We start from the raw sequence: 23,571 nt of genomic DNA, 5'->3' as shown, positions 1-23,571 counted from the left end.
CATAGAAGTTGGGTGGTAGAGCCAAGATGGCTGATTGAAAAAAAAAATTTTAATGGGATGAGCCTTCGATCTTCTAACATATTGCTTGTTATACCTGTGTAAACATCAGTAACTTTTTTGTTTTGAAATTGGGAATCATGTCTTGTTGGGACCTTAATGTATGACTCTGCATGCAAATGTATATATGGGTTGGGTGGGTCTCATTGCTCATAATCTGCCAAAGCATTGTCTAGCTTTTTATTGTTGGATCAGTGAAAGGCAAGTTTTCCTGACCGAGTGAGTTACACTCAGCAATGCAGAAAATGGGCCATGGGACACACTAGTACCTTGTGCCAGCTGTTGTGCCTCTGCAACAAATCCGTGGCGCCTGAGGTTTCTTTTTTTTTTTTTTTTAATTTAACGGTAAAAGATTATTGGCCTTCGAGATTTTTCACCGGAAAATTAATATGCAAATTTTAAATTTTCTCTATCCTATAAGGATACGGTGAAGACAAGGTGATTAATTTTAGTACATGAGATTGTCATATGAGACTGTTATCTATTTAATTTTGATAATTATTGAAATTAAAAATTCATTCTTTTACAAGTAAATTACATGATTATCAGCGAAACAAGCTTCTCATTTCAGCTTATAATGATAAAATGTTACCTAGGTAGAAATAATAAAGAAAATTAGGAAAGCTTGAGCTATCAAAGATTTTATTATATTTAAATAAATCTTCAAGTTTTAATTTATATCAAAATAAATTTTTAAAATTTTAATTTGTATTTAAATAAATTTTTAACATAAATTATTTTTTTATTTTTAATTCAAGAACTTTTTTTATATTTTAACCTATTTTATTGCTAAACATTTTTGTTCAATTGTCAGAATTCTCTTAATTTTATTTATTATTATTATTATTATTATTATTATTATTATTATTCATCTAAATAAACCTTTAATTTGAAATGAATAATTTTGATTGGACTCTTTCTCTCCTCTTTGGTGGGAGAACATTGCAGAAGTACTGAAAATTCATTCTCAACAATATTTATTTTAACTCTAAGTTTGATAAGAGAAAGAAATTATTGAAAGATAGGATGTCGGAGGGAAGTTGAAAGAAAAAAAATATAGAGAAAAAGGTCTTTCGATTAATGTTAGTCTCTCATATAGAAATTAAGGAAATAAGAAGAAAAAAAAGACGTAGATTTCCACCATTTAATTGACTCCGTACCATTAATTTTTTTTTATAAACACTGTGGTAATTTTTTAAAAATATGAAAGAGTATAATAAGCTGACTGTCTAATTATAAAATTTACTTAAAAAGAGATGAGTTTTAGCTTCATAATATAAAGTTCAAATTCACCTCTTTTAAGTAAAATAGTAGCTAATATCTATTGGTTATTATAGAAAATAATAGATAAGTTATTGAATTTATTATTCCCATCTCTTTCAAAAGATAAATTCCAGTAAAAATTTATATTCAATTTCAACATCTATAATTTCCATTCTTCCATCCCCTAAGTCTTCAGTTTCTTTTTTATAACAATAAATAAATAATTGAGCTTTATATAAAGTCTTTCCAAAAAAATTGATATGGACTTTTAGAAGAGAGTTGATTCTAACTTTTCTGAACGGAGGATCTAAGCACTTGTCGTATTTAAGCAAATGCAATTGTATATATAAGCTTTCCATAGAAAAAAAATGAACTACGAGAAAGCTCTAAACAATGCTAGGAAAAGCCACTATCAATTATCAAAGTGGGATCAATCAATGTGGTGTCACGCATTTTCACATTTATCAGGCGGACAACCCTTTGAACGAGGATGGAAAAAGACAAAATGTCAATAGTAGTCCCTCTCCGGACAAATTCATACTTATAATTGGTTTTTGGCTTTTGATGGAAAAATGAAGTTTCCAGCCAGGTGTGATTGTGACTGCCAGCTATTATAATGACAGCAATAAAATCATTCAGAAATTAAAACCAACATTGTGATAAAAAAAAAAAAAAAACCCTAATATTGTACATTCTCGAGCTAGTAACTGTGAATTGTTTTGCCCTTTATTTTACAAGATCATGGGAGAAATAAACTTAGGCGTTTTTTTTTTTTTTAATTTTGTAATTATGTAGAGTTGAATTATGATATTAAAATTAAAATTTTAATATTTTATCAATATATCACAAGCAAGCTTATTAACATAAAATCACATATTTACTAATTAACTTAATCTGTTAAAACATGCTATCATAATTGATATGAAAAATCATTGGATATATTTTCGTAAATTTGATTATTCGTATTATTATATCAAATAAATTATTATATTTGTATAATAATTTATATAAAAATTATATCTGATAATTTGTATTTATATAAAAATATAAAATATTAATTTTATTAAATTTATTTATATATTTTTAAAATTTTAAATTATATTATTTATATTATTTTTAAATTATATCATTATATCATATTTTAAATTATTTTATTTATATATCAGATTCAAAGTGTCATGCATGTAATTAGCATCGGGAACTGCCCACTCTCTTTATATTCTCTTTGTGAGACTTCATTTGGGTGTACCAAACTCCAAAGGCTTCATTTGGGAAGAGAAGGGGAGGGAGGGCTCCTTGGCAAAATGGGCAGTTTCTTGGTTCTTCGAATCTCTCTTTGCAACATTCTTGATATCTTCCTCTAGAATTTTGAGCTACCGTATTTTTCATTTTGGTTAGCAACCTTTCTTCTTTAATCACCTTGTTATCATTTGTCACGACACTTTTTGTTAAAATTTTTTAAAATTTTTATTTTTATATTTAAAATTATCATTATTTAAATTTTAATATTTTACTAACAAATTAAGTGACTATTGACTCAAAGCTTTTTTGTTTCGCCACTTCTAACACTTGATTGCAGATACTTCATCCACTTGCAATACCTAGCTCAAGCTCTTGTATTCCCACGAAACGACACCATTTCTCAAAATTCTTCCTTTTTTTTTTTTTTTGTGGTTTATGGAAACGAAAGGATTCATTTTTTTTTACTGCATCATGATAAAAGTGCTTGTCCAAAAAGATAAGGTAGCTTGTTGTCAAAATTCTAAAAATGATGATAACTAATTAATTATTTTATTTCTATTAATAAAAGTGCATGCATTTGGTGTGTTTTAGATGGGCCATGAAAATTGGATTTTCGCTAAAATTGTACAAATAAAACATAGTAATAATAATAATAAAAAAAAAAGAGTTGGGTGTACCAAAATTGGGGTAAAGAGATAAAGATAGCAGGATGGTAGGCAGAGATTCGAAACATTAATGGATGATGAATGCTTTGGTGACAGGCAACTTTGGTAGAATCCCACTGGCTCTTGGTGATATTGGTGGCTGGTGGGCTGTCCAGGCATCTGCTTCCTTTGCTTTGGAAGATTAATCATGCATCCACTCCTTTATGAAAATGTACAATATGAGGTGTAAAAGAAGCTAAAGTCAATTACTTACCAATGTCGCCTCTTTTATTTACTGTGAAATGAGAGATTATCAATGCAAATTTCTATCTTCCTAATTCACCTCTCCAACTCTGAAAACTCAAGTTTATAGATATAATAATAATTGATATCAAAATCTGCATACCCTCAAATCCTGTAATAGTAAGATAAAACTCGAATAAAAAAAAAAACTTATATTTTAGATTTTGTGCTGGAGGCAGAAAAATCCAAAATTAGCAGAGGCACCCACAAGCATTTCCTTAATTTCAGTGTTGGCCAATAGCCAGACCTGACCCGTGTTGGCCAATAGCCAGACCTGACCCTGACCCAGACTTGTACAAATTAATTTCAAGATTTTTTTTTTTTTTTTTTAAGTTTGACAACTAACACGTTAAGTTTACGTAAGAAAATCAAGATAAATTATCAACAGTTACATAATTTATTATTAAATATTAAAATTTTAATTTTAAAAATTATAATTTAAATTCTAACCACTTCAAATATAAAAAACCTTATTTAATGACCGACATTCGACTGTCTTACAAGTATATAGGAAAGTAGATAAACAATAGGATAAGTTAAATTATGAAAAAAATGCAGCGTACATGTTGCTTCTAATGATAGGTTTAGATAAAGGATAAATTAATTTTATAAATTACAGCATATAAAAAGTCATTAGTGTCGATTGCATCATCCAATCATATTTTACTAAATCTTCTTGCTTACATCAGTCTCGGTAGACCAGAAATCTTCTTTCCTTGTTTCTTTCTTTGGTAGACCACCAAACTTAGCCCAGTAAGCGAAGCAGGAATTTGGTAGACCAAAATTTGGCATTACAAATTTATTTACCATTTTAGAATGGTTCACAATTATTAAATCAAGAAACGTACTGTGGCTTGAAACTAGGACCAACTACCGAATTGGATGCGTTGTTCAATCTATAAACCCCTTACTGTGAGTTCGGTTGATGCCTTTGATTGGTCCATGGACCCTAATTATACCAAATTTAGACTCTGTAGTCCTTAGATGGGCTCCAACCCATTATTAAGGAAAGCAACTCGAGTCATGGGCCAACCACAGATCTCAGAGCCCAATGCGATAGAACTTTTACACAGCGACTTTCTGGTGACGCCTAAGGCGAGGTTTTTGTGGTAAGGCACTTGTATATGGACCGCTAGCTTTGACTGCTCAAAAATTGACCGTTTGATCAATTGATGTTATGACGTGAAAATAGGGAAAAATGAGCAAAGAATGATGTTATGACCGTTAGATTTAACAAAGAATGAAAGGAGTAAAAATGTACTTACTTTTACTTGAAAAAAAAAAAAATTTTAACCCATAAATAAAAGAGTACATTTAATTCCTTTTTTATAATTTTAAAACTTATTATTTTCCTTTAATATAATCAGTTGTATTGATGTTTCATGGTAACAAATCCCAATTACTTCCTGTGCATTGCTCTTATTTGAAAATTTTCCTTTCGCATGTACCATCTTCCGAAAGCTGCCCCCTTCCCCAGATGTTAACACTCCCTGCCCCAAAAGTGTAAAAAGAATGATTTGACAGGATAACGGAAATCTTTTCTTTTACCCAAAAAACCGATTTAGAAATGTATAATGCAAGGGCAATTAGGTCATTCACTTCTGACGAATGATTAAACTGAAAAGACCTTTCTCAGTTCTCACTTCTCACTGAAGTTGTAACTACTTTCGGCTTTAACTTTAGGACTCGCCTCAAAATCATGTTGCAAGAACTCTTTTTCGTTTCCTTAATCAGTTTTACTCTACTTCTCATCCATGTTGCTTCAACTCAGCCACCATTTTCATGTGATTCATCGGACCCATCAAGCAAAAACTACCCTTTTTGCCAAACTACACTACCCATTAGTCAAAGGGCTAGGGACCTTGTTTCCAGACTGACATTAGACGAAAAAATTTCTCAACTTGTTAACTCAGCTCCTGGGATTCCACGGCTTGGTATCCCAGCCTACGAGTGGTGGTCGGAGGCATTACATGGTGTTGCCAACGTCGGCCCTGGCATCAAGTTTAATGGTACCATTAAAGCTGCCACTAGCTTCCCTCAAGTCATTCTCACTGCTGCTTCTTTTGATGCTTATCAGTGGTACCGCATTGGCCAAGTAAGTCTGTTCAATTCAACGAAAATTTAGTTGTTTCATTGTATACTTTTAACTTTTTTTAAGGCTGATAGGTTTGCTAATTTCAATGATGTTAATGAAGGCTATTGGAAGAGAAGCAAGAGCAATATACAATGCAGGACAAGCAAATGGGATGACATTTTGGGCTCCAAATATTAACATATTTAGGGACCCTAGATGGGGGAGAGGGCAGGAGACACCAGGGGAGGATCCACTTGTTACAGGGAAATATGCAGTGTCATATGTAAGAGGGATTCAAGGGGATACTTTTCAAGGAGGGAAGCTTAATGGACACCTTCAAGCTTCTGCTTGTTGTAAGCATTTTACGGCTTATGATTTGGATAATTGGAAGGGTATGAACCGGTTTGTCTTTGATGCTCGTGTAAGTGCTAGAAAATGTTGTTTTATTTTTCTGATTTTATGCATTTTGGAGCATGTTGCAAAAATTCCTCCTAGGTTTCAGGTATGCTTGCTTTATGAATCTTATATATGATCAGAAAATTAGAAAATAAGACTAATGGATGTGCTTTACTGGGTTTTGTCTTGATTCATATGGGTACAGTTTAATAATCATATTTCCTTGAGAAAGAAGGCTAGATAAAATAAATAAATAAATAAAAAGAAAGCTTTTGAACCTGTGTAGCACCATGGTTATTATCTTGGAATTTGATTCTATGTCTGTCTGTCGACTGTCTACAAGGACAAACTCTTGAAGCAAGTTGTTCTAGTGGAGGAAAATGCGGTTGTTATTCCACTTTAGTAAAAGTTACTTTAGGCTCTAAACGTTACGAACTCTCTCAAGCAGAACAGCATTTAACTTTTGCTTTCGGGTTAAGTTTTTTGTTTGGATATTTGTAGGTTACTGTGCAAGATTTAGCCGACACATACCAACCACCATTCCAGAGCTGCATAAAGGATGGGCGAGCCAGTGGCATAATGTGCGCTTACAATAGAGTGAATGGAGTCCCAAGCTGTGCAGATTCCAATCTCTTATCAAAGACAGTGAGAGGAGAATGGGATTTCAAAGGGTAATTTATATTTCAATAAAGTGCATATTCTTTTCCTGTCATTTGTTAATTGTCGTGACCTCAATGGCATTATAATATGTTAGAAAAAATGATTAGTTCTTATGGCCTCTATCCACTGCTTGAAAATTTTTATCAGGTATATCGCATCAGACTGTGACGCTGTCGCAATCATCTATAATGATCAAGGATATGCCAAATCACCCGAAGATGCTGTCGTTGATGTTCTTAGAGCTGGTATGCGGGACCTCAGCCCTTGTGATCTTATCGTATATAGCATTGCAGCAGCATGTGCCTATGTTTCTACTTTCTACGTAACATCTTTTTCTTTATATTTTCATATTTTGTCCCTTTGCTGTGCAACTTCTTCATCCTCATCACACTATTACAGTATTTTCTAGCACTTTGGGTCTTAGATATTGGACCACTTTGAATCTTTGCCCTGTGGGCTCATTGCCTCGAACACTTAGTAGGTGGGGCTTTTGCCCATGGCAGCCCTCTAAGACTTTTGGTCTTCATTTCTTCTTCTGGACGCTCAGAGTACTGCTGCAGTTCCTTATCAGGAGGAGAAAATTGAAAAGGACTAGCAATTGTCTTTTAACATTTTCTGCACCTATCATATTAGCTGGAAATGCTGCTGTGGAAAATTATAGGCATTGGATTTTAAAGAGTGTGATAAAATTTTGATAATTCATCTTTGATCATTTCTATCTTTCTATGAAAAGCATCTTAAAAGAATTTAAAAGGTTATACTTGTCTTATGTGATTTTTGCAATTTAAATGAGATCTTAGAAGGACAATGCTAATTGCACAACATTTATTTAGAAATGCTTAACGTGATTCAGTCCAACACGCATTTTATAAAAAAAATTATTTAGTTTCTCATTTTCTTAATTAAAGACAACAAATGGTTTTTGTTTTGTGTTTGTCAGATGGATTTGTACTGCAGGTGAATTCCACTTAACCTTCAATCATGAAAAATTTGTGGATACAACAAATTGAGGCCCTAAATTTTATTTGTTTGACAAATATTTACAGGTATGGATGTCAACTGTGGATCCTACTTGAAGAAATATACCAAATCAGCAGTACTGCAGAAAAAACTGCCTGAATCTGAAATAGACAGGGCTCTCCATAATCTCTTTGCTGTTAGAATGAGGTTAGGCCTTTTCAATGGATATCCAGTGCAACAACCTTTTGGCAACATTGGGACTGATCAAATTTGCTCCCCTGAGCACCAGATTCTGGCACTTGAAGCTGCTCGTAATGGCATTGTCCTTTTAAAGAACGATGCAAAACTCCTTCCACTTCCAAAAACGACCATGTCCCTTGCTGTAATAGGCCCTAACGCCAATTCCGCACAAACACTTCTTGGAAACTATGCAGGCCCTCCGTGCAAGAGTGTTACTCCTTTGCAAGCTTTACAGAGCTATGTTAAGAACATTGTTTACCTCCCTGGATGTGACACTGTTTCTTGTTCTACTGGTGCAATTGACAAAGCAATTGACATAGCAAAACAGGCAGAGTATGTAGTGTTGATAATGGGATTAGACCAAACTCAAGAAAGAGAGGAGCTGGATCGTGTTGATTTGTTGCTTCCTGGGAGGCAACAAGAACTCATCACCAGTGTTGCAAAAGCCGCAAAGAGACCAGTTGTTTTGGTGCTTCTTTCTGGAGGTCCAATTGATGTATCTTTTGCCAAGGATGATCCGAGAATTGGAGGCATATTTTGGGCAGGTTATCCAGGACAAGGAGGAGGTATTGCACTCGCAGAAATAATCTTTGGTGACCACAACCCAGGTGACAAGCCATTGACCATGCTTAAACAAAGTTCTTCCTATGCAAAAGAATTAATACCGTCTATTGCTAAAGAATTTTATGATTAATGAAGGTTCACTACATGTTGCCATGCAGGAGGGAGATTACCTGTGACTTGGTATCCACAAGACTTCACCAAAGTACCAATGACAGACATGAGGATGAGGCCAGAATCATCATCAGACTATCCTGGCCGCACTTACAGATTCTATGAAGGAGACAAAGTCTTCGATTTTGGTTATGGCCTTAGTTACTCAAAGTATTCTTATGAATTCACACGTGTGTCCCAAAATAATCTTTACTTGAATCATTCTTCAAGTTTGCATACAACTGTGACCACTGATTCCATAAAATACAAGCTAGTTTCAGAGTTACGTGTAGAAGTCTGTGATCAAAGGAAGTTCACAGTTTGTGTTGGAGTGAAAAATCATGGGGAGATGGCAGGTAAACATCCCGTATTGCTATTTGTGAGGCAAGGAAACCATGGAGATGGGAGGCCAAAGAAACAATTGATTGGATTCCAAAGTGTGATTCTAAGTGCAGGGGAAATGGCTGAAATTCAGTTTGAGGTAAGCCCCTGTGAGCATTTAAGTAGGGCTAATGAATATGGTTTGATGGTATTGGAAGAAGGAAGACATTTCTTGGTTGTAGGAGATGATAAGCAACCAATTAGTTTTTTATTCTGATATTGGTAAACCCCAAAATGTAGGCCACAAGTTCCCATAATAATTAATCAAGCACATAAGATATAAATAAATGCCTACGAAGAAACTTTGTTTATTTTTATTCCACCTTCTAGTTGTCGGTTCAATGAACCATATGGCCGAATGCCAGAATATATATGTAAAACATTTATTTGAGTGGCCCTCAGAAAAGCCAATAATCTTCAGTTTATGCTCAACTTGACCTTCCAAGTTGTATAAGATGAATTTTCCAGGTGAAACAGTTACCTGGGATGCCTTATATTTGAGGAATTAATTGATATTATTTATACACTTGTAGAAAATGATAGTGTTTGTAATCCAAAATCACCATCAGTAGCTGAAAGGCATTCAACAAAGAGTAGATGCAAATGGAAAGAAAGTGTAGTTTTGTAAAATATGCAACTGCTCTGCCAATTGGCTCTACTCTTCCACATTTTTTGTGCAAGATTCAGATTGAAGACCATTTCCAAAATACCATAAACCGATGAACATATACATTCAGGACCTTAACCTTAAGGGACTAAAATAATTACTCAGTGGTCTTTGTTTAAATAGCAGTACATCCTTGTGATTAGCCTGAATTTAAGCACAGCAACCTTGGAACAAGGAATCAGTTCTAGCTTTCCGGTCAACATTATTTCTTGTATAACTTCCCATTTAGTAGTAGTACCTAGAAAAAACATAGTACATCTGAAAAATAGAAAACACACTTTGTCAATTTAACTTTGATGTATTCTTTGTTGAAGACTAGGAAATGGCATTAAAGTTGGTAATTTCACATCCAACAGTCTTGGTTTGGTAAGCATCCTCCATTACATACTTTAACTGCTATTTTTATTGATAAAAAATTAGGTTGCATTAATAGCCTTTTTCTTTTGCTGGTTAATTTAGCAAACTAAGAAAGGGCATCACACTGAAGGAAGGCTCCACAATGCTCCCCTACATCTGGACCAATATTGTCTTATTACAAAGCATCCGATGTAAATCAGAGATGAAGCTGGATTGAGTTCATGGATACAGAATGCTACATTTACACTACATGTCCTAAACTACACCTAGAAATGGAAAATTATTTATTACATGGAAGTGATTACCTGGTTTAGTATGTCATCTGTAAGATAATGATACAATCATTTCTTAAAACTGATTTTTACACTCCTTATAATAAATAAAAAATATTAAAGTTGAAAATGTGGATAAAAAGTGAAATTCTTGAGAGTGAAAAATGAAACTACATAATCTGTCTTATTTGCATGAAATTCATAATTTAAGGTCAGTTCAGTTGTGATGATTGACCGTAAACAGCAAGTGTCAGACCATTCAGTGAAACAGTACCTTGTTGGTCCTATAAGACATGCTTCAAAGCTCCCCCTCACCACATTTCCTTGTCTCTACACTCATTTCTGCTCAAACAAGTCACAAACATGAAACTCCAAAATCCAGCTCTCCTTACTCTCATTCTGATTGTTTTACTACTGCTCGTCTTAGCTGAGTCCACTCTGCCTCCGTTCTCCTGCGACACATCTGACCCACTAACCAAATCCTACCCATTTTGCAAAACCACACTCTCCATCAACCAAAGAGTCCAAGGCCTTATCTCCAGGCTAACACTAGATGAGAAGATATCCCAACTCGTTAACTCAGCTCCTGCCATTCCAAGACTCGGTATCCCTGACTATCAATGGTGGTCCGAAGCCTTACATGGTGTTGCCTATTTGACCAGCGTTAACCAAGGTATGCGTTTCAATGGAACAATTCGATCTGCAACCAGTTTTCCTCAAGTCATTCTCACTGCTGCTTCCTTTGATGCTCATCTCTGGTACCGCATTGGTCAGGCAAGTCCTATAACTACTGTTCTATATTGAACTAACGTATTTAACTCAAAAGACAAGAACCTTCTTTATTTTTCAGCTTATGATTACTTACAGGCAGTTGGTAAAGAAGCAAGAGCAATATACAATGCTGGACAAGCAACGGGCATGACATTTTGGGCACCAAACATTAATATATATAGGGATCCAAGGTGGGGGAGAGGGCAAGAGACACCTGGTGAGGATCCATTGGTTACTGGGAAGTATGCAGTGTCATATGTGAGAGGGATACAAGGGGACTCTTTTGAAGGAGGGAAACTTGGTGAACATCTTCAAGCTTCAGCTTGTTGTAAGCATTTTACAGCTTATGATTTGGATAACTGGAAAGGAGTGAACCGGTTTATCTTCAATGCAAAGGTAAGTGTATAAACTTAAAATTTTCTACTTTATTGTGATTTATTATTAGTATTTGTTTGTTTGCTTGCTTTTGGTTAATTTGGATGATTCTATTTAAATTGATTATTGATCTGCTACTTGTCTTTTTTTTTTTTTTTTTCTGGGTTTTAGGTCACTAAACAGGATTTAGCAGATACATATCAGCCTCCATTCCAGAGTTGCATACAGCAAGGAAAAGCCAGTGGGATAATGTGTGCTTACAATCGAGTTAACGGGGTCCCCAACTGTGCAGATTACAATCTCTTGTCAAAAACAGCCCGAGGGCAATGGGGCTTCAATGGGTAAAAATGACAAGGCTATTTTCCATTTAGCAATAACAATAACAATAATACACACATATATGTATCTGTTCATTCAGAAAGATGATGTTGCGCTTTTCTTGGTTAAAAATTAATCAGGTACATTACCTCTGACTGTGATGCTGTCTCCATCATTCATGAGGAACAAGGATATGCTAAATTACCAGAGGATGCTGTAGCTGATGTTCTTAAAGCTGGTATTGAGGAGTAGTTTTGTTGCTTGTTTGTGTTAAATCGTCATTTTTATCTACAATCTACTGGTTTTTGGTCATCAAAAACTAGGCAATGTTTAAACAAAAAGTTAGGACAGTATGCCAAGAACCAGGTTCAAAGTTATAGTTATGGTTGTAGTTGATGGATGCTAATAGCATCATCTGAATTTTTTATGGATGAATTTTACAGGAATGGATGTCAACTGTGGTGACTATTTGAAGAAATACACCAAATCAGCTGTCAAAAAGAGAAAATTGCCTATATCTGAAATAGACAGAGCCCTTCACAACCTTTTCTCTGTTAGAATGAGGCCGGGGCTTTTCAACGGCAATCCAGTTAAACAGCCTTTTGGTAACATTGGTTCAGACCAAGTCTGTTCCCAAGAGCATCAGAATCTCGCCCTTGAGGCTGCTCGCAACGGCATTGTCCTTCTAAAAAACAATGACAAACTCCTTCCACTTTCAAAAGAAAAAACTACTTCCCTTGCAGTAATAGGCCCTAATGCCAATTCTGCATTAACATTACTTGGAAACTATGCAGGCCCTCCTTGCAAAACTGTTACACCACTGCAAGGATTGCAAAGCTATGTTAAAGACACCAGGTATCACCCAGGTTGTAGTGCAGTTAATTGTTCTTCTGCTTTGACTGATCAAGCGGTGAAGATAGCAAAAGAAGCAGAATATGTAGTGTTAGTAATGGGATTGGATCAAACCCAAGAGAAGGAAGAACATGATCGTGTAGACTTGGTCCTTCCACCAAAGCAACAGAACCTGATCTCCAGCATCGCAAGAGCTGCTAAGAATCCAGTTCTTTTCGTGCTTCTTTCTGGAGGTCCGGTAGACATAACCTTTGCCAAATATGATCAACACATTGGAAGATTCTATGGGTTGGTTATCCAGGTGAAGCTGGCGGTCTTGCATTAGCAGAAATTATATTTGGTGATCACAACCCAGGTGAATTCTCATAAAGCTTGTATGCTATAACTAATTTCCTTTCTTTGCAAGGTAAACAAAAGGCATAAGACATTGTTGTACTGGAGATAAATTTACTAAAGTTGTATGCTTCACATTTATATGCAGGAGGGAGGTTACCAATTACTTGGTATCCACAAAGTTTCATTAAAGTACCGATGACAGACATGAGAATGCGTCCTGAACCATCTTCAGACTATCCTGGACGCACTTACAGATTCTACCAAGGACCAAAAGTTTTTGAATTTGGTTATGGTCTCAGCTACTCAAATTATTCTTATGAATTCCTCCCTGTAACACAAAACAAGGTCTATTTAAGCAATCACTTAAGTTCTCAAATGGTTGAGAACTCATATCGTCTCGGATACATGCCAGTTTCAGAGATGGGAACAGGATTTTGTGATCAAAGAAAGTTTCCAGTCACAGTTAGAGTTCAAAACCATGGGGAGATGTCTGGTAAGCATCCACTTTTGCTATTTGTGAGGCAGGCAAAAGCTAGTAATGGGAGGCCAGTGAAACAATTGGTTGGATTCCACAGCGTTAATCTGAATGCAGGGGAAAAAGCTGATATTGAATTTGAGTTGAGCCCATGTGAGCATCTTAGCACAGCCAATGAAGATGGTTTGATGGTGATAGAAGAAGGGTCTCATTTCTTGAGCATTGGAGACAAAGAATCAGAAATTATAGTTGTTATATGATGCAAAGGACTGGCTCTTCAAAACACAGGAAATTTTACAGCTAATGAGCCATTTTTCTCTATCTGTAGTTCACTATCCAATAAAAAGCTGTCTTGTCTCTCTTGAGAATCATTTTCGCCTACATGCAAATTGAAGCCTTACTTTCAAATTATACAAGTAAAAATTTTGTTTTCCCTACAATGCTTTTTCTTCAGCTGCAAAATAAGAACTTATTAGCAAAAAAGGAATGCAGAAAAAGAATGAGAACCAGAAAAACCCTAAAGCAATGATCTCAAAATATTTCGGTAATGGCCTTCTTTAGTTGCCACTTTATCAATAGAAACATGAATAAGGTGTCGAGTTAGTAGGGTTAACTCCTGACGTATCGGGATATAAAAATGGTTACATGATTTTGATTAGAACAGATAGGTAGCTAGGGTGTGATTATGATTATGCATGCTCTTCTCTTAGGGTTCAAGGAATCCATGTCCATTACGATCAAGTAGCAATATCCTATCAATCTTGATTTGTGACATTCATGTATCTAACCCTCAAAACCACAGTAGAAACGTGGGTCTGAATTAATTGCTTTCTTCTTTCTGGTTAACGAAACTACAATTTAATAGCTTTCATTTTCTGGTAACCAAACTACAAAGGCATTATGCCTAATGAAAGCAAAGTGTCACAATGGTGCTACAGTTTAGGAGCTGTGACTGTGTTGGTACAACAGTTTTTTTTTTCCCTTGCGTGCAAATTGATGATTTACTCCTAAGCAAATTGATGATGCTTTATTTGCAAATTATACAGGTAAAATTTCGTTTTCCCTGCAATTCTTTTTTCTTGAGCTACAAAAATAATCAGAACATTTCTCATGAGTGATGAGCAATGAAAGAATTGAAAACCAAAAAATCCAAAAGCTAAGATGATCCCCAGAAACATGCTGTGCCTAAATTAGAAGTGCATGCATCATTTAGCAAGTTACAAAATGAAGCTCCAAAAGCTGTCTCTCCTTACTCTCATTCACATTTGTTCACTGCTGCTCATCTCAGCTCAGTCCACTGATCAGCCTCCGTTCTCCTGTGACTCATCTGATCCACTAACCAAATCCTACCCTTTTTGTAAAACTAAACTCCCCATCAACCAAAGAGTTCAAGACCTGATATCCAGGCTCACATTAGATGAGAAAATATCTCAACTTGTTAACTCAGCTGCTCCCATTCCAAGACTCGGCATCCCTGGCTATGAGTGGTGGTCTGAAGCCTTACATGGAGTTGCCTTTGTGGCCAACATAAGCCAAGGTATCCGCTTCAATGGAACAATTCAATCTGCCACCAGTTTTCCACAAGTCATCCTCACTGCTGCTTCCTTTGATCCTTATCTTTGGTACCGCATTGGTCAGGCAAGTCCTATAACGAGTACCGTATCTATCAATTTTCAGTGTCAACTCCAAAAATATTAAAAGTTAACATTTTAAATATTCTATTTTTTTAATAAGAAAACTAGTTCAATTACAAGTGCATAACTCAAAAGACAAGAATTGTTTTTGCATTATTCATTTTCATTGTATGATTACTATCAGGCAATTGGAATAGAAGCTAGAGGAATATATAATGTTGGACAAGCAAGAGGCATGACATTTTGGACACCAAATATTAATATATTTAGGGATCCAAGGTGGGGAAGAGGGCAAGAAACGCCTGGTGAGGATCCATTGGTTACAGGGAAGTATGCAGTCTCATTTGTGAGAGGAATACAAGGGGACTCGTTTGAAGGAGGGAAGCTTGGTGAGAATCTACAAGTTTCAGCCTGTTGTAAGCATTTTACAGCTTATGATTTGGATAACTGGAAAGGAATTAACCGGTTTGTCTTCGATGCAAATGTAAGTGTGACTTTCAAAGTTTTCACTTAATTTTTGAGTTATTGTTAGTATTTGTTCGTTTGTGTTTGAATTAATTTGCTATATTCCATTCTGGTTTTAAATGCATTATGAATTGAATATGATCTACTACCTCTCTTGTTTCTGGATTTCAGGTCACTGTACAGGATTTAGCAGATACATATCAGCCTCCTTTCCAGAAATGCATTCAGCAAGGGAAAGCCAGTGGGGTAATGTGTGCTTACAATCGTATTAATGGAGTTCCAAACTGTGCAAATTACAATCTCTTGTCGAAAACAACCCGAGGACAGTGGGGATTCAATGGGTAATAAAATGGACTAACATTATTGACAAGCTTTTTCTTTTTAGAAATAAATACAGAAAACTATTCAAAGGTCATTCAGAAAAATGATTCTATGCTTGGTTTAAAACTATACAGGTACATCACCTCAGACTGCGATGCTGTCTCCATCATTTATGATGAACAAGGATATGTTAAAGAACCTGAGGATGCTGTAGCTGATGTTCTCAAAGCTGGTAGTTAAGAGAGAGTATGCTATGATTATAGTTTATGAATGCTGATTAGCTTATCTGCAATTTTTAATCAACACATTTTACAGGAATGGACTTGGACTGTGGTGAATATTTAAAGAACTACACCGAATCAGCCATTGAAAAGAAAAAGGTGTCCGTATCTGAAATAGATAGAGCCCTGCACAACCTTTTCTCAATTAGAATGAGGCTGGGACTTTTCAACGGTAATCCAACAAAACAGCCTTTCGGCAACATTGGTTCAGACCAAGTCTGCTCCCAAGAACACCTGAATCTTGCCCTTGAGGCTGCTCGCAATGGCATTGTCCTTCTAAAGAACACTGATAGACTCCTTCCACTTTCAAAAACAAAAACTACAACCCTTGCTGTAATAGGCCCCAATGCCAATTCTACAGAAACACTTGTTGGAAACTACGCTGGCCCTCCTTGCAAACCTATTACCCCATTGCAAGGATTGCAAAGCTATGTCAAGCACACTAACTATCACCCTGGTTGTAGTACTGTCAACTGTTCTTCTGATTTGACTGATCAAGCAATGAAGATAGTAAAGGGAGCAGACCAGGTGGTGTTAGTAATGGGATTGGATCAAACCCAAGAGAGGGAAGCTCATGATCGTGTAGACTTGGTTCTTCCTGGAAATCAACAGAAACTAATTTCTAGCATTGCAAGCGCTGCAAATAAGCCTGTCATTCTTGTGCTTCTATGCGGAGGTCCTGTAGACATAACCTCTGCCAAGAATGATCAGAATATTGGAAGCATTATATGGGCTGGCTATCCAGGTGAAACCGGAGGACAAGCCCTAGCAGAAATTATATTTGGTGATCACAACCCAGGTGCAGTTTCAGGCGTAAAGGTTGTATGATAAAATTACTTGCATGATAAATAAAATTGCTATCATATTTGTATGCAGGAGGGAGATTACCAGTTACTTGGTATCCACAAAATTTGACTAAAATACCAATGACAGACATGAGAATGCGTCCTGAACCATCTTCAGGCTATCCTGGACGCACTTACAGGTTCTACCAAGGGCCAAAGGTTTTTGAATTTGGCTATGGTCTCAGCTACTCAAATTATACTTATGAATTTCTCCCTGTAACACAAACCAAGGTCTACCTCAACAATCAGTCAAGTGATAAAATTGCTGTGGGATACAAGTCAGTTTCAGAGATGGGAACAGAACTTTGTGAAAAGAGAAAGTTCCCAGTCACAGTAGGAGTTCAAAACAATGGTGAGATGGCAGGTAAGCATGCGGTGTTGCTGTTTATGAGGCAAGCAAAGGCTGGTAATGGGAGGCCAATGAAACAATTGGTGGGATTCAACAGTGTTGATCTGAAAGCAGGGGAAAAGGTTGAAATTAAATTTGAGTTGAGCCCTTGTGAGCATCTTAGCAGTGCAAGTGAAGATGGTCTGATGGTAATAGATGAAGGGTCTCATTTCTTGAGCATTGGAGACAAAGAATCAGAGATTACAGTCGTTTTCTCGTCTGATACTAGTGGCGGTGCCACATCAAAGCTGGAAAGGGCCGTGATCCTCCCAAGAGTTTTGAAATTCTTTTACATATATGCATTATTATGCATATGTTTTTGAAATACATCTCGTGAAATGAATTACTTGACCTCTCAAATTTTATATGTAAATTCATTAACGTTTCGACGCAATAGCATTATTTTGAAGTTCTGAAAACGGCTTCCACTACATTGCATCACATCTTCCATTCAAACGTAACCAACCTGCAAGATTTAAACTTAAAAAAGTTTTATCAACCTTAAAGTAAAAATATTATCTCCAACCTAGGTTTGAAGCATGGGGAAAATTGGACCACTATTTACGTTTTGAAGCATGAGGAAAATAGTACCATTATTTATTAGCCATAATTTTACAAAAACTGGATTTATCATTGTAAATTTGTACTGTAGTAGTTTTTTGATATTCAGTTTTCAAAGCAAGCAAATGGTAATCCTACCTTTAAAGTACACTATGCTAAGATTGAATGTGTGCATACAATCGTGTAATGGAATCCCCAAACTGTGCAGGATACAATCTCTTATATAAATCGGCCAGAAAACAATAGGATTTCCAAGGGTAAAGAAAATGAAGATTTCATTGACTTGGTAGTCAATCACTTGGATTATTATGATACAATGAACTAATGTTCTTTGCGTTATGGGTTGAAAAATATCAGGTATATGTGTCAGATTGTGATGCAGTCCAAAATATGTATGAGCAACAGGGATAAGCAAAATCATCTTAGGATGCGGTCGCTTATGCCCTCAAAGCTGGTAATGGTTTAGTTCTTGACATGTTCTCAGTTTCAGAGCACTCCTGGCAATATTGGATTTTATGATCAGCCAAAAGTTTTGACATGCCGGCCAAGTGATTCTGGTCATTGTTAGGGATGTCAACAAGCAGATAAAAAATGTTCTCTTTTTATGCTAAATCTAACTTTGAATGGACAACTTTGCACGAATGGATGTCAACTGCAGTACATATTTGCAGGACCATACCAACTCTGCAATCGAAATGATATAGATAGAGCTCTTCTGAACCCTTTTTCCATTGGGATGAGACGGGGGCTTTTGAATGGTAATCCACCTAACAACCTTTTGACAACATTGGTTTCAACCAAGTCTATTCCATAGAGTAGCGGCGTCTAGCCCTTGATGCTGCTCGGGATGGCATTGTCCTTTTAAAGTACTCTGCCAGACTTCTCTCTCTTTCAAAAGCAAAAACCGTGTCCCTTGCAGAAATAGGTGCCAATGCAAATATTCCACGCACACTTCTTGGAAACTATGAAGGTCCTCCTTGCAAAACTGTTACACCATTGCAAGCATCGAAGAAGTACGTTAAGAATGCTAGGTAGCACCCAGGTTCTAACACAGTAAGTTGTTCTTCTGCTTTAATTGATGAATCAGTTAAAATAGCAAAAGAAGCAGATCAGGCGGTGTTATGGGACTTGTTCAAACTGAAGAGAGAGAAAATTTCGATCATCTGGACTTGTTGCTCGCAGGGAAGCAAAAGAACCTTATCGCCAGCATTACAAGAGTGGTGGAGAAGCCTGCTGTTCTTGTGCTTCTTTGCGGAAGTCCAGTAGATGTATCTTTTGCCAAAGATGACCAGAATGTTGGAAGCATTCTGCGGGAAGCCTATCCAGGTGAAGCTGGAGGACTTGCACTAGCACAAATCATCTTTTTTGGTGACCATAACCCAGGCGACCTCAGTTATGCTTGCAAGATAAACTCCATTTCTTTGCATTAAAAAAAAAACTAGGGGAGGCAGTTCAATATTATAGATTAATGAGTTAATAGTACAATACATGTTTCAATGCAGGCAGGAGACTGCCCGATACTTGGAATCCACAAAGTTTCACCAAAACACCAATGACGGATATGATGACGCGTGCTGAAACCATCCTATAGCTACCCCAGCCTCGCTTACAGATTCTACAAAGGCCCAAAGATTTTTGACTTCAGCTATGGGCTAAGGTGCTCAAATTATTCTTACAAATTCCTCTGTGTGGCCCAAACAAAGCTCTACTTCAATCAGCATCCAAGTGACCATATTACCAGGAAGCCCAAACCTATCAGATTTATATCAATTTCAGAGATGGTCACCAAACTCTGCAAGAAGAGGAGGTTTACAGTCAAAATTGGAGTTCAAAACTCTGGAGAGATGGCAGGTAAGCGTCCAGTATTGCTATTTATTAGGTATTCAGGGGAGGGAAACGGGAATCCCCTGAAACCATTGATAGGATTCCAAAGTGTGAATCTGAAGGCAGGAGGAGAAAGAAATGAAATAGAATTTGAACTTGGCTTTTTTGAGCACCTTAGTGGAGCCAATGAAGATCGTAATAGAAGAAGGTTCATGGAGAAGAAAAAGTATGAGATCAGAATCAACACCTGAACAAGGGGAGCGGGGACAGGCAAATTCACCTGGTTGATGGATATACAGTCCCTGGCTAATTTGGGTAGCCAACAAGCCAGGCATCACTAGATAGGAATTTGCAAATGACTACTAGCCAAAAAAATGTTGCCCTGAGCACTTTAGTCATCCAGGTATTAGTTGTGAATCAAGGCATTCCAATTTGGTAATAACAATCAGCTATACTCATAACAAAATTATGAAACTAATGACACTTGAACTAGTATCAAATTTTTATTTTGCCCCTGAACAGAGATTTTGTTTAATGTGGCCCCTGAAATATGATTAGATTATGTAGTCAAGTCACCAACTCTGTTAAGTCTGTTTGCTGAAGCGCTACTAGGCCAGTAAAAATGTGAAATGTGGCACTGATGTGAATAATGCGAATGTTTGGGAGGTATTCCACAATCATCAACTTAAACCTTTCAATTCTAGTGTATTTGATACAATAACAAGGAGTAGAAACAGAATCAGAGCAGAAGTATAGGCTGTTAATATATGAGATTCCCTAGCGACAGAGCAATAGGTGACACTTACTGTACTTCTGTTCCCTCGGAAGGTTGCAATAATAAAACCTGGATCATCCCTCACTGTCCATGACATGGCTGGGACTGTTACCTCACGGGTCCCATCTAGGTGAGTGTGGTCACTAAATTCATGTGTGTGGGCACTAAAAATGATCCTACACAGGGAGCAATTGTTGTCAGATCATAAAATGCACTTCCATGCAAATTCTGAACACATTCTCCTTAAGCTATTGAAAATGCTATAACAAGCAGGGAAAATCATAGATTGTGACAAAGAAGTAAATTTGTTTCACTGCCAAAATTTAAAGTATAGTTACCTATCATCATTACTTTCATTCCTGTAGCCATATCTAACATCAAAGAAGCCAGGGTGAATAATGAGTTCCATTATACGATATACAATTTGCCCAAAATGTAGTAAGTCAACATGTAATCCTCCAAAGATTTCTAAAAGGTATTAAATTTGTTCCAAGCATACTATTATGCCTGACAAAGGGGAAAAACGAATTATTATTGGTAGTTGAACTCAGTTAATAACCGCAAAAATAGTAGGAAGCATACATGCAATTAGGTGGCAATAGAAAGTGCAAAAATAAGCAAGCAGAAAATTCTTTGCAGATTCTATAGTGGATGCTTACCTAGGTTTAAGAGCATGAAAAATGTATTCAGTAGCGTTTGGCGGGACAGTCTGTGATAGACCATAAGGGCCAGTCCCCAAAAAGCCTCTGAAGGAAAAAAAATTTGAACAATTTTTAAGTAGAATGCTTGGCAGCAGAAGTGAAAAAAATAAATAAATTTTACATGGTAAAATTCAGTTTACATGCATAGCCCAGAAAATCTTTATTCTATTGACATGATTAAGGAATACCATGCTAATCCAGATCTCAGAAGTGGGTTAAATTTTGCTTAAATTATTTTATCCAACAACATTACCTATCCCCTTCCCATGATCCCATCAATAAAAGATGGTTTTAACCTATGATCAACAAGGTAGTAGAAAGATGAGGGTTAAGTCTATAATAAATTGGACGCTGGAAACTGAATATTAAGATAGTCAGTTCAATACCATTCCCATAACTTCCATTTCAACTGAAACTCTATCACAAACATGCAGGAAATTATTTCATAAAAAAAAAAAAAAAAAAAGAACGAAACCATCTAAAAAAGATCCATGATACACAAGGCATACAGAGAGTGCAGACTGATAAGATATATTTACCTGCTCTCTGCTGAAGCTGGATCATGTCCTGATGGATCAATGGTAGACTTGAAAGTACTAACTTCCCTTTTATAGGAGTTTCCTGACTGGTACAAGGGAAAATGAAGTAATAGGACAGGACCAGAACCAGATGTCATAGCATTTTCTCTCCAACTAAAGCCATAGGACAGCTCCCTAAACATAGCAGACTCATTCTTTGCTTCATCTGTGCCTTTTATTTCCATTTGCAGATCTACACTTTCCCTTTCTATTACCTTCTCAACATCAAACAGAAGTTTATTGTTACCACAAAGCAATGCCACAGCATTAAGTGAAACAAAGCTGATATTGCTAATTTCAAAAGCACCACATCCCGATGAATCCAGTCCTGGAAAATTACTAGTTATCCAATTAACAGAATTTGCATCAAGACCACTACACTCTCCAACATCCCTGTCACCAAGAATAACGTGTAAAGGGAGGTCAAGAAACGGTCCCAAGATGTGATTAAACTGATGAAGCACCGATAACCATGTACTTCTTGACAACTCTGACCCTTTTGCAGAAACATCACCTAACACTAGTAGCATATCAGGGTTCAAACTCTGGAAAGATTTCTGCATTGCATATTAGCGAAGAATGAAGAATATCAGTATCTTTTAGTTCAAAATTTTAGCCTCGGACTGGTTGTTGCTTTTGCTACTTGAATTTTCCTTTCAGGAGCAAAAAAATACAAAACCAAGCAATATAATCTTATTCTGTGACTAGAGAAATGTATAATTTTAGCATCTTATATTTATAAAGAATAGTTACATTTGAATTCTGTTATAATTTAATCATTTCCTTACCTTAAATCAACATGAGTTAGCTTTTTTCTAGTATCTTTTTTTGCATTTTAGCAACTTTTAAACTATTAGAAATAAATTTTTTTAAAAAAGTACTAAAACAAAATATCAGACAAAGTCTTATTCAAATTAACTTAAAGGCACAGGCATTTCAGAATTGTATATCTCTCTACTCTACAATGACTGTTATTTAGAAATCAATAGCAACTACACACCTCCAATCCAGTAAGGTCATGTCATATTTCAGAACAAAATCTCCCATTTCCCTTAAGAATTCGATGAACCCAGAAAATAATATCAATATAAGTAAGACCACTTTCACTCAATGTATGAGATATAAACTTCTTAAAAACTGCTGAAAGCAAACATGGGTTAAAATTTGACCTTGAAAAACTTTGACATGTAATAATATCTGAAATAGAGGTCGAAGAAACCAGCTTCAGTGCCACGCAAGAGCAAGTTGGCAACCAACATAACCTTAAGATCCTCAGGCGAATCATCGTCGTTCCCGACATGTTCATCGAGATTGAAGGTGGTATTTGGAAGGAGTTTGCAAGAAGGAAATGAGACCCACTCTTCGTATACTATGAAAGTAGAGATTATTATTACAGGCAACAAAGACCTCCAAGCAACTGCTACCATTCTCTTCGGTTTTGTTTTAGCTGTGAAGGATTATGCGGCTTCGGCACTGTTGCCGACCCCGGAACTCGTTGTACGAACAGTAAATGGAAGAAAACTCCTAAACTTCCTGCTGACTTTCACAAATTCATTGAGTTTGAAAGGTTATAAAATAATGGAGTAACAAATCATCACTACATTGAAAATTAGGCCCAATTCATCTACATTAATGCTTGGCCCACATCTAGCAGCCTGGCAAGATCAATTTAGTTTCTTGGCATTATATATATATATATATATATATGAATAATTGGATCCGATAACATTGAAAATAATAATAAAAATTATTATAATTATAATTTTTAAAAATTTTATTATAATTACGATTAAAAATTTTTAATAAAAAATTTATATTGAAAACATTTCATTAAAATTTAT

The 23,571-nt window shown here is 36.0% G+C and overlaps 4 protein-coding genes and 2 pseudogenes across 9 annotated transcripts; 5 read left to right on the top strand and 1 right to left on the bottom strand.

The window, feature by feature from the left end:
- Positions 1 to 5,150: 5,150 nt before the first annotated feature.
- LOC111312374 (putative beta-D-xylosidase 7) lies at positions 5,151 to 10,367 on the top strand. 5 transcript variants are annotated; one of them, XM_089765284.1, is made up of 8 exons: positions 5,151 to 5,604; positions 5,705 to 6,004; positions 6,481 to 6,650; positions 6,787 to 6,884; positions 7,686 to 8,447; positions 8,562 to 9,034; positions 9,921 to 9,967; positions 10,061 to 10,316. In XM_089765284.1, the coding sequence occupies exons 1-8, from the start codon at positions 5,209 to 5,211 to the stop codon at positions 10,173 to 10,175; spliced, it is 2,361 nt and encodes a 786-aa protein (XP_089621410.1). In that variant the 5' UTR covers positions 5,151 to 5,208; the 3' UTR covers positions 10,176 to 10,316. The 5 variants fall into 5 exon arrangements, with proteins under 5 accessions (XP_089621410.1, XP_089621424.1, XP_089621420.1 ...); XM_089765298.1 differs by having other exon boundaries at positions 9,916 to 9,967; positions 10,061 to 10,308; XM_089765294.1 differs by lacking the exon at positions 9,921 to 9,967 and having other exon boundaries at positions 10,061 to 10,367.
- LOC111312372 (putative beta-D-xylosidase 7) lies at positions 10,061 to 13,728 on the top strand. Of its 2 annotated transcripts, none has more exons than XM_089765315.1 (6): positions 10,061 to 11,004; positions 11,098 to 11,397; positions 11,548 to 11,717; positions 11,835 to 11,932; positions 12,138 to 12,901; positions 13,028 to 13,728. In XM_089765315.1, exons 1-5 carry the CDS (start codon positions 10,594 to 10,596, stop codon positions 12,869 to 12,871), a joined length of 1,713 nt encoding a protein of 570 aa, XP_089621441.1. In that variant the 5' UTR covers positions 10,061 to 10,593; the 3' UTR covers positions 12,872 to 12,901; positions 13,028 to 13,728. The 2 variants fall into 2 exon arrangements, with proteins under 2 accessions (XP_089621441.1, XP_089621437.1); XM_089765311.1 differs by having other exon boundaries at positions 10,455 to 11,008; positions 11,102 to 11,397.
- LOC149520551 (putative beta-D-xylosidase 7 pseudogene) lies at positions 13,078 to 13,617 on the top strand (annotated as a pseudogene).
- A 710-nt stretch (positions 13,729 to 14,438) lies between the features above and the next one.
- On the top strand, positions 14,439 to 17,706 carry LOC111312369 (putative beta-D-xylosidase 7). Its single transcript, XM_022912573.2, has 6 exons — positions 14,439 to 14,995; positions 15,176 to 15,475; positions 15,628 to 15,797; positions 15,912 to 16,009; positions 16,093 to 16,857; positions 16,935 to 17,706. Exons 1-6 carry the CDS (start codon positions 14,558 to 14,560, stop codon positions 17,612 to 17,614), a joined length of 2,451 nt encoding a protein of 816 aa, XP_022768308.2. The 5' UTR covers positions 14,439 to 14,557; the 3' UTR covers positions 17,615 to 17,706.
- A 110-nt stretch (positions 17,707 to 17,816) lies between these two features.
- LOC111312373 (putative beta-D-xylosidase 7 pseudogene) lies at positions 17,817 to 19,927 on the top strand (annotated as a pseudogene).
- A 358-nt stretch (positions 19,928 to 20,285) lies between these two features.
- Positions 20,286 to 23,179, bottom strand: LOC111312370 (uncharacterized). Its single transcript, XM_022912575.2, is given in 5 exon segments — positions 20,286 to 20,463; positions 20,465 to 20,627; positions 21,111 to 21,197; positions 21,692 to 22,287; positions 22,900 to 23,179. Coding segments are annotated over 5 exon segments (1,131 nt in total). The 5' UTR covers positions 23,158 to 23,179; the 3' UTR covers positions 20,286 to 20,436.
- Between the last annotated feature and the right edge of the window lie 392 nt (positions 23,180 to 23,571).

Source organism: Durio zibethinus, chromosome 1 (assembly GCF_047325235.1).
Source record: "Durio zibethinus cultivar Kanyao isolate XHJ-2024 chromosome 1, ASM4732523v1, whole genome shotgun sequence".
In the NCBI taxonomy this organism is placed as follows: Eukaryota; Viridiplantae; Streptophyta; class Magnoliopsida; order Malvales; family Malvaceae; genus Durio; species Durio zibethinus.
This window is presented reverse-complemented; position numbering and strand designations above follow the sequence as displayed.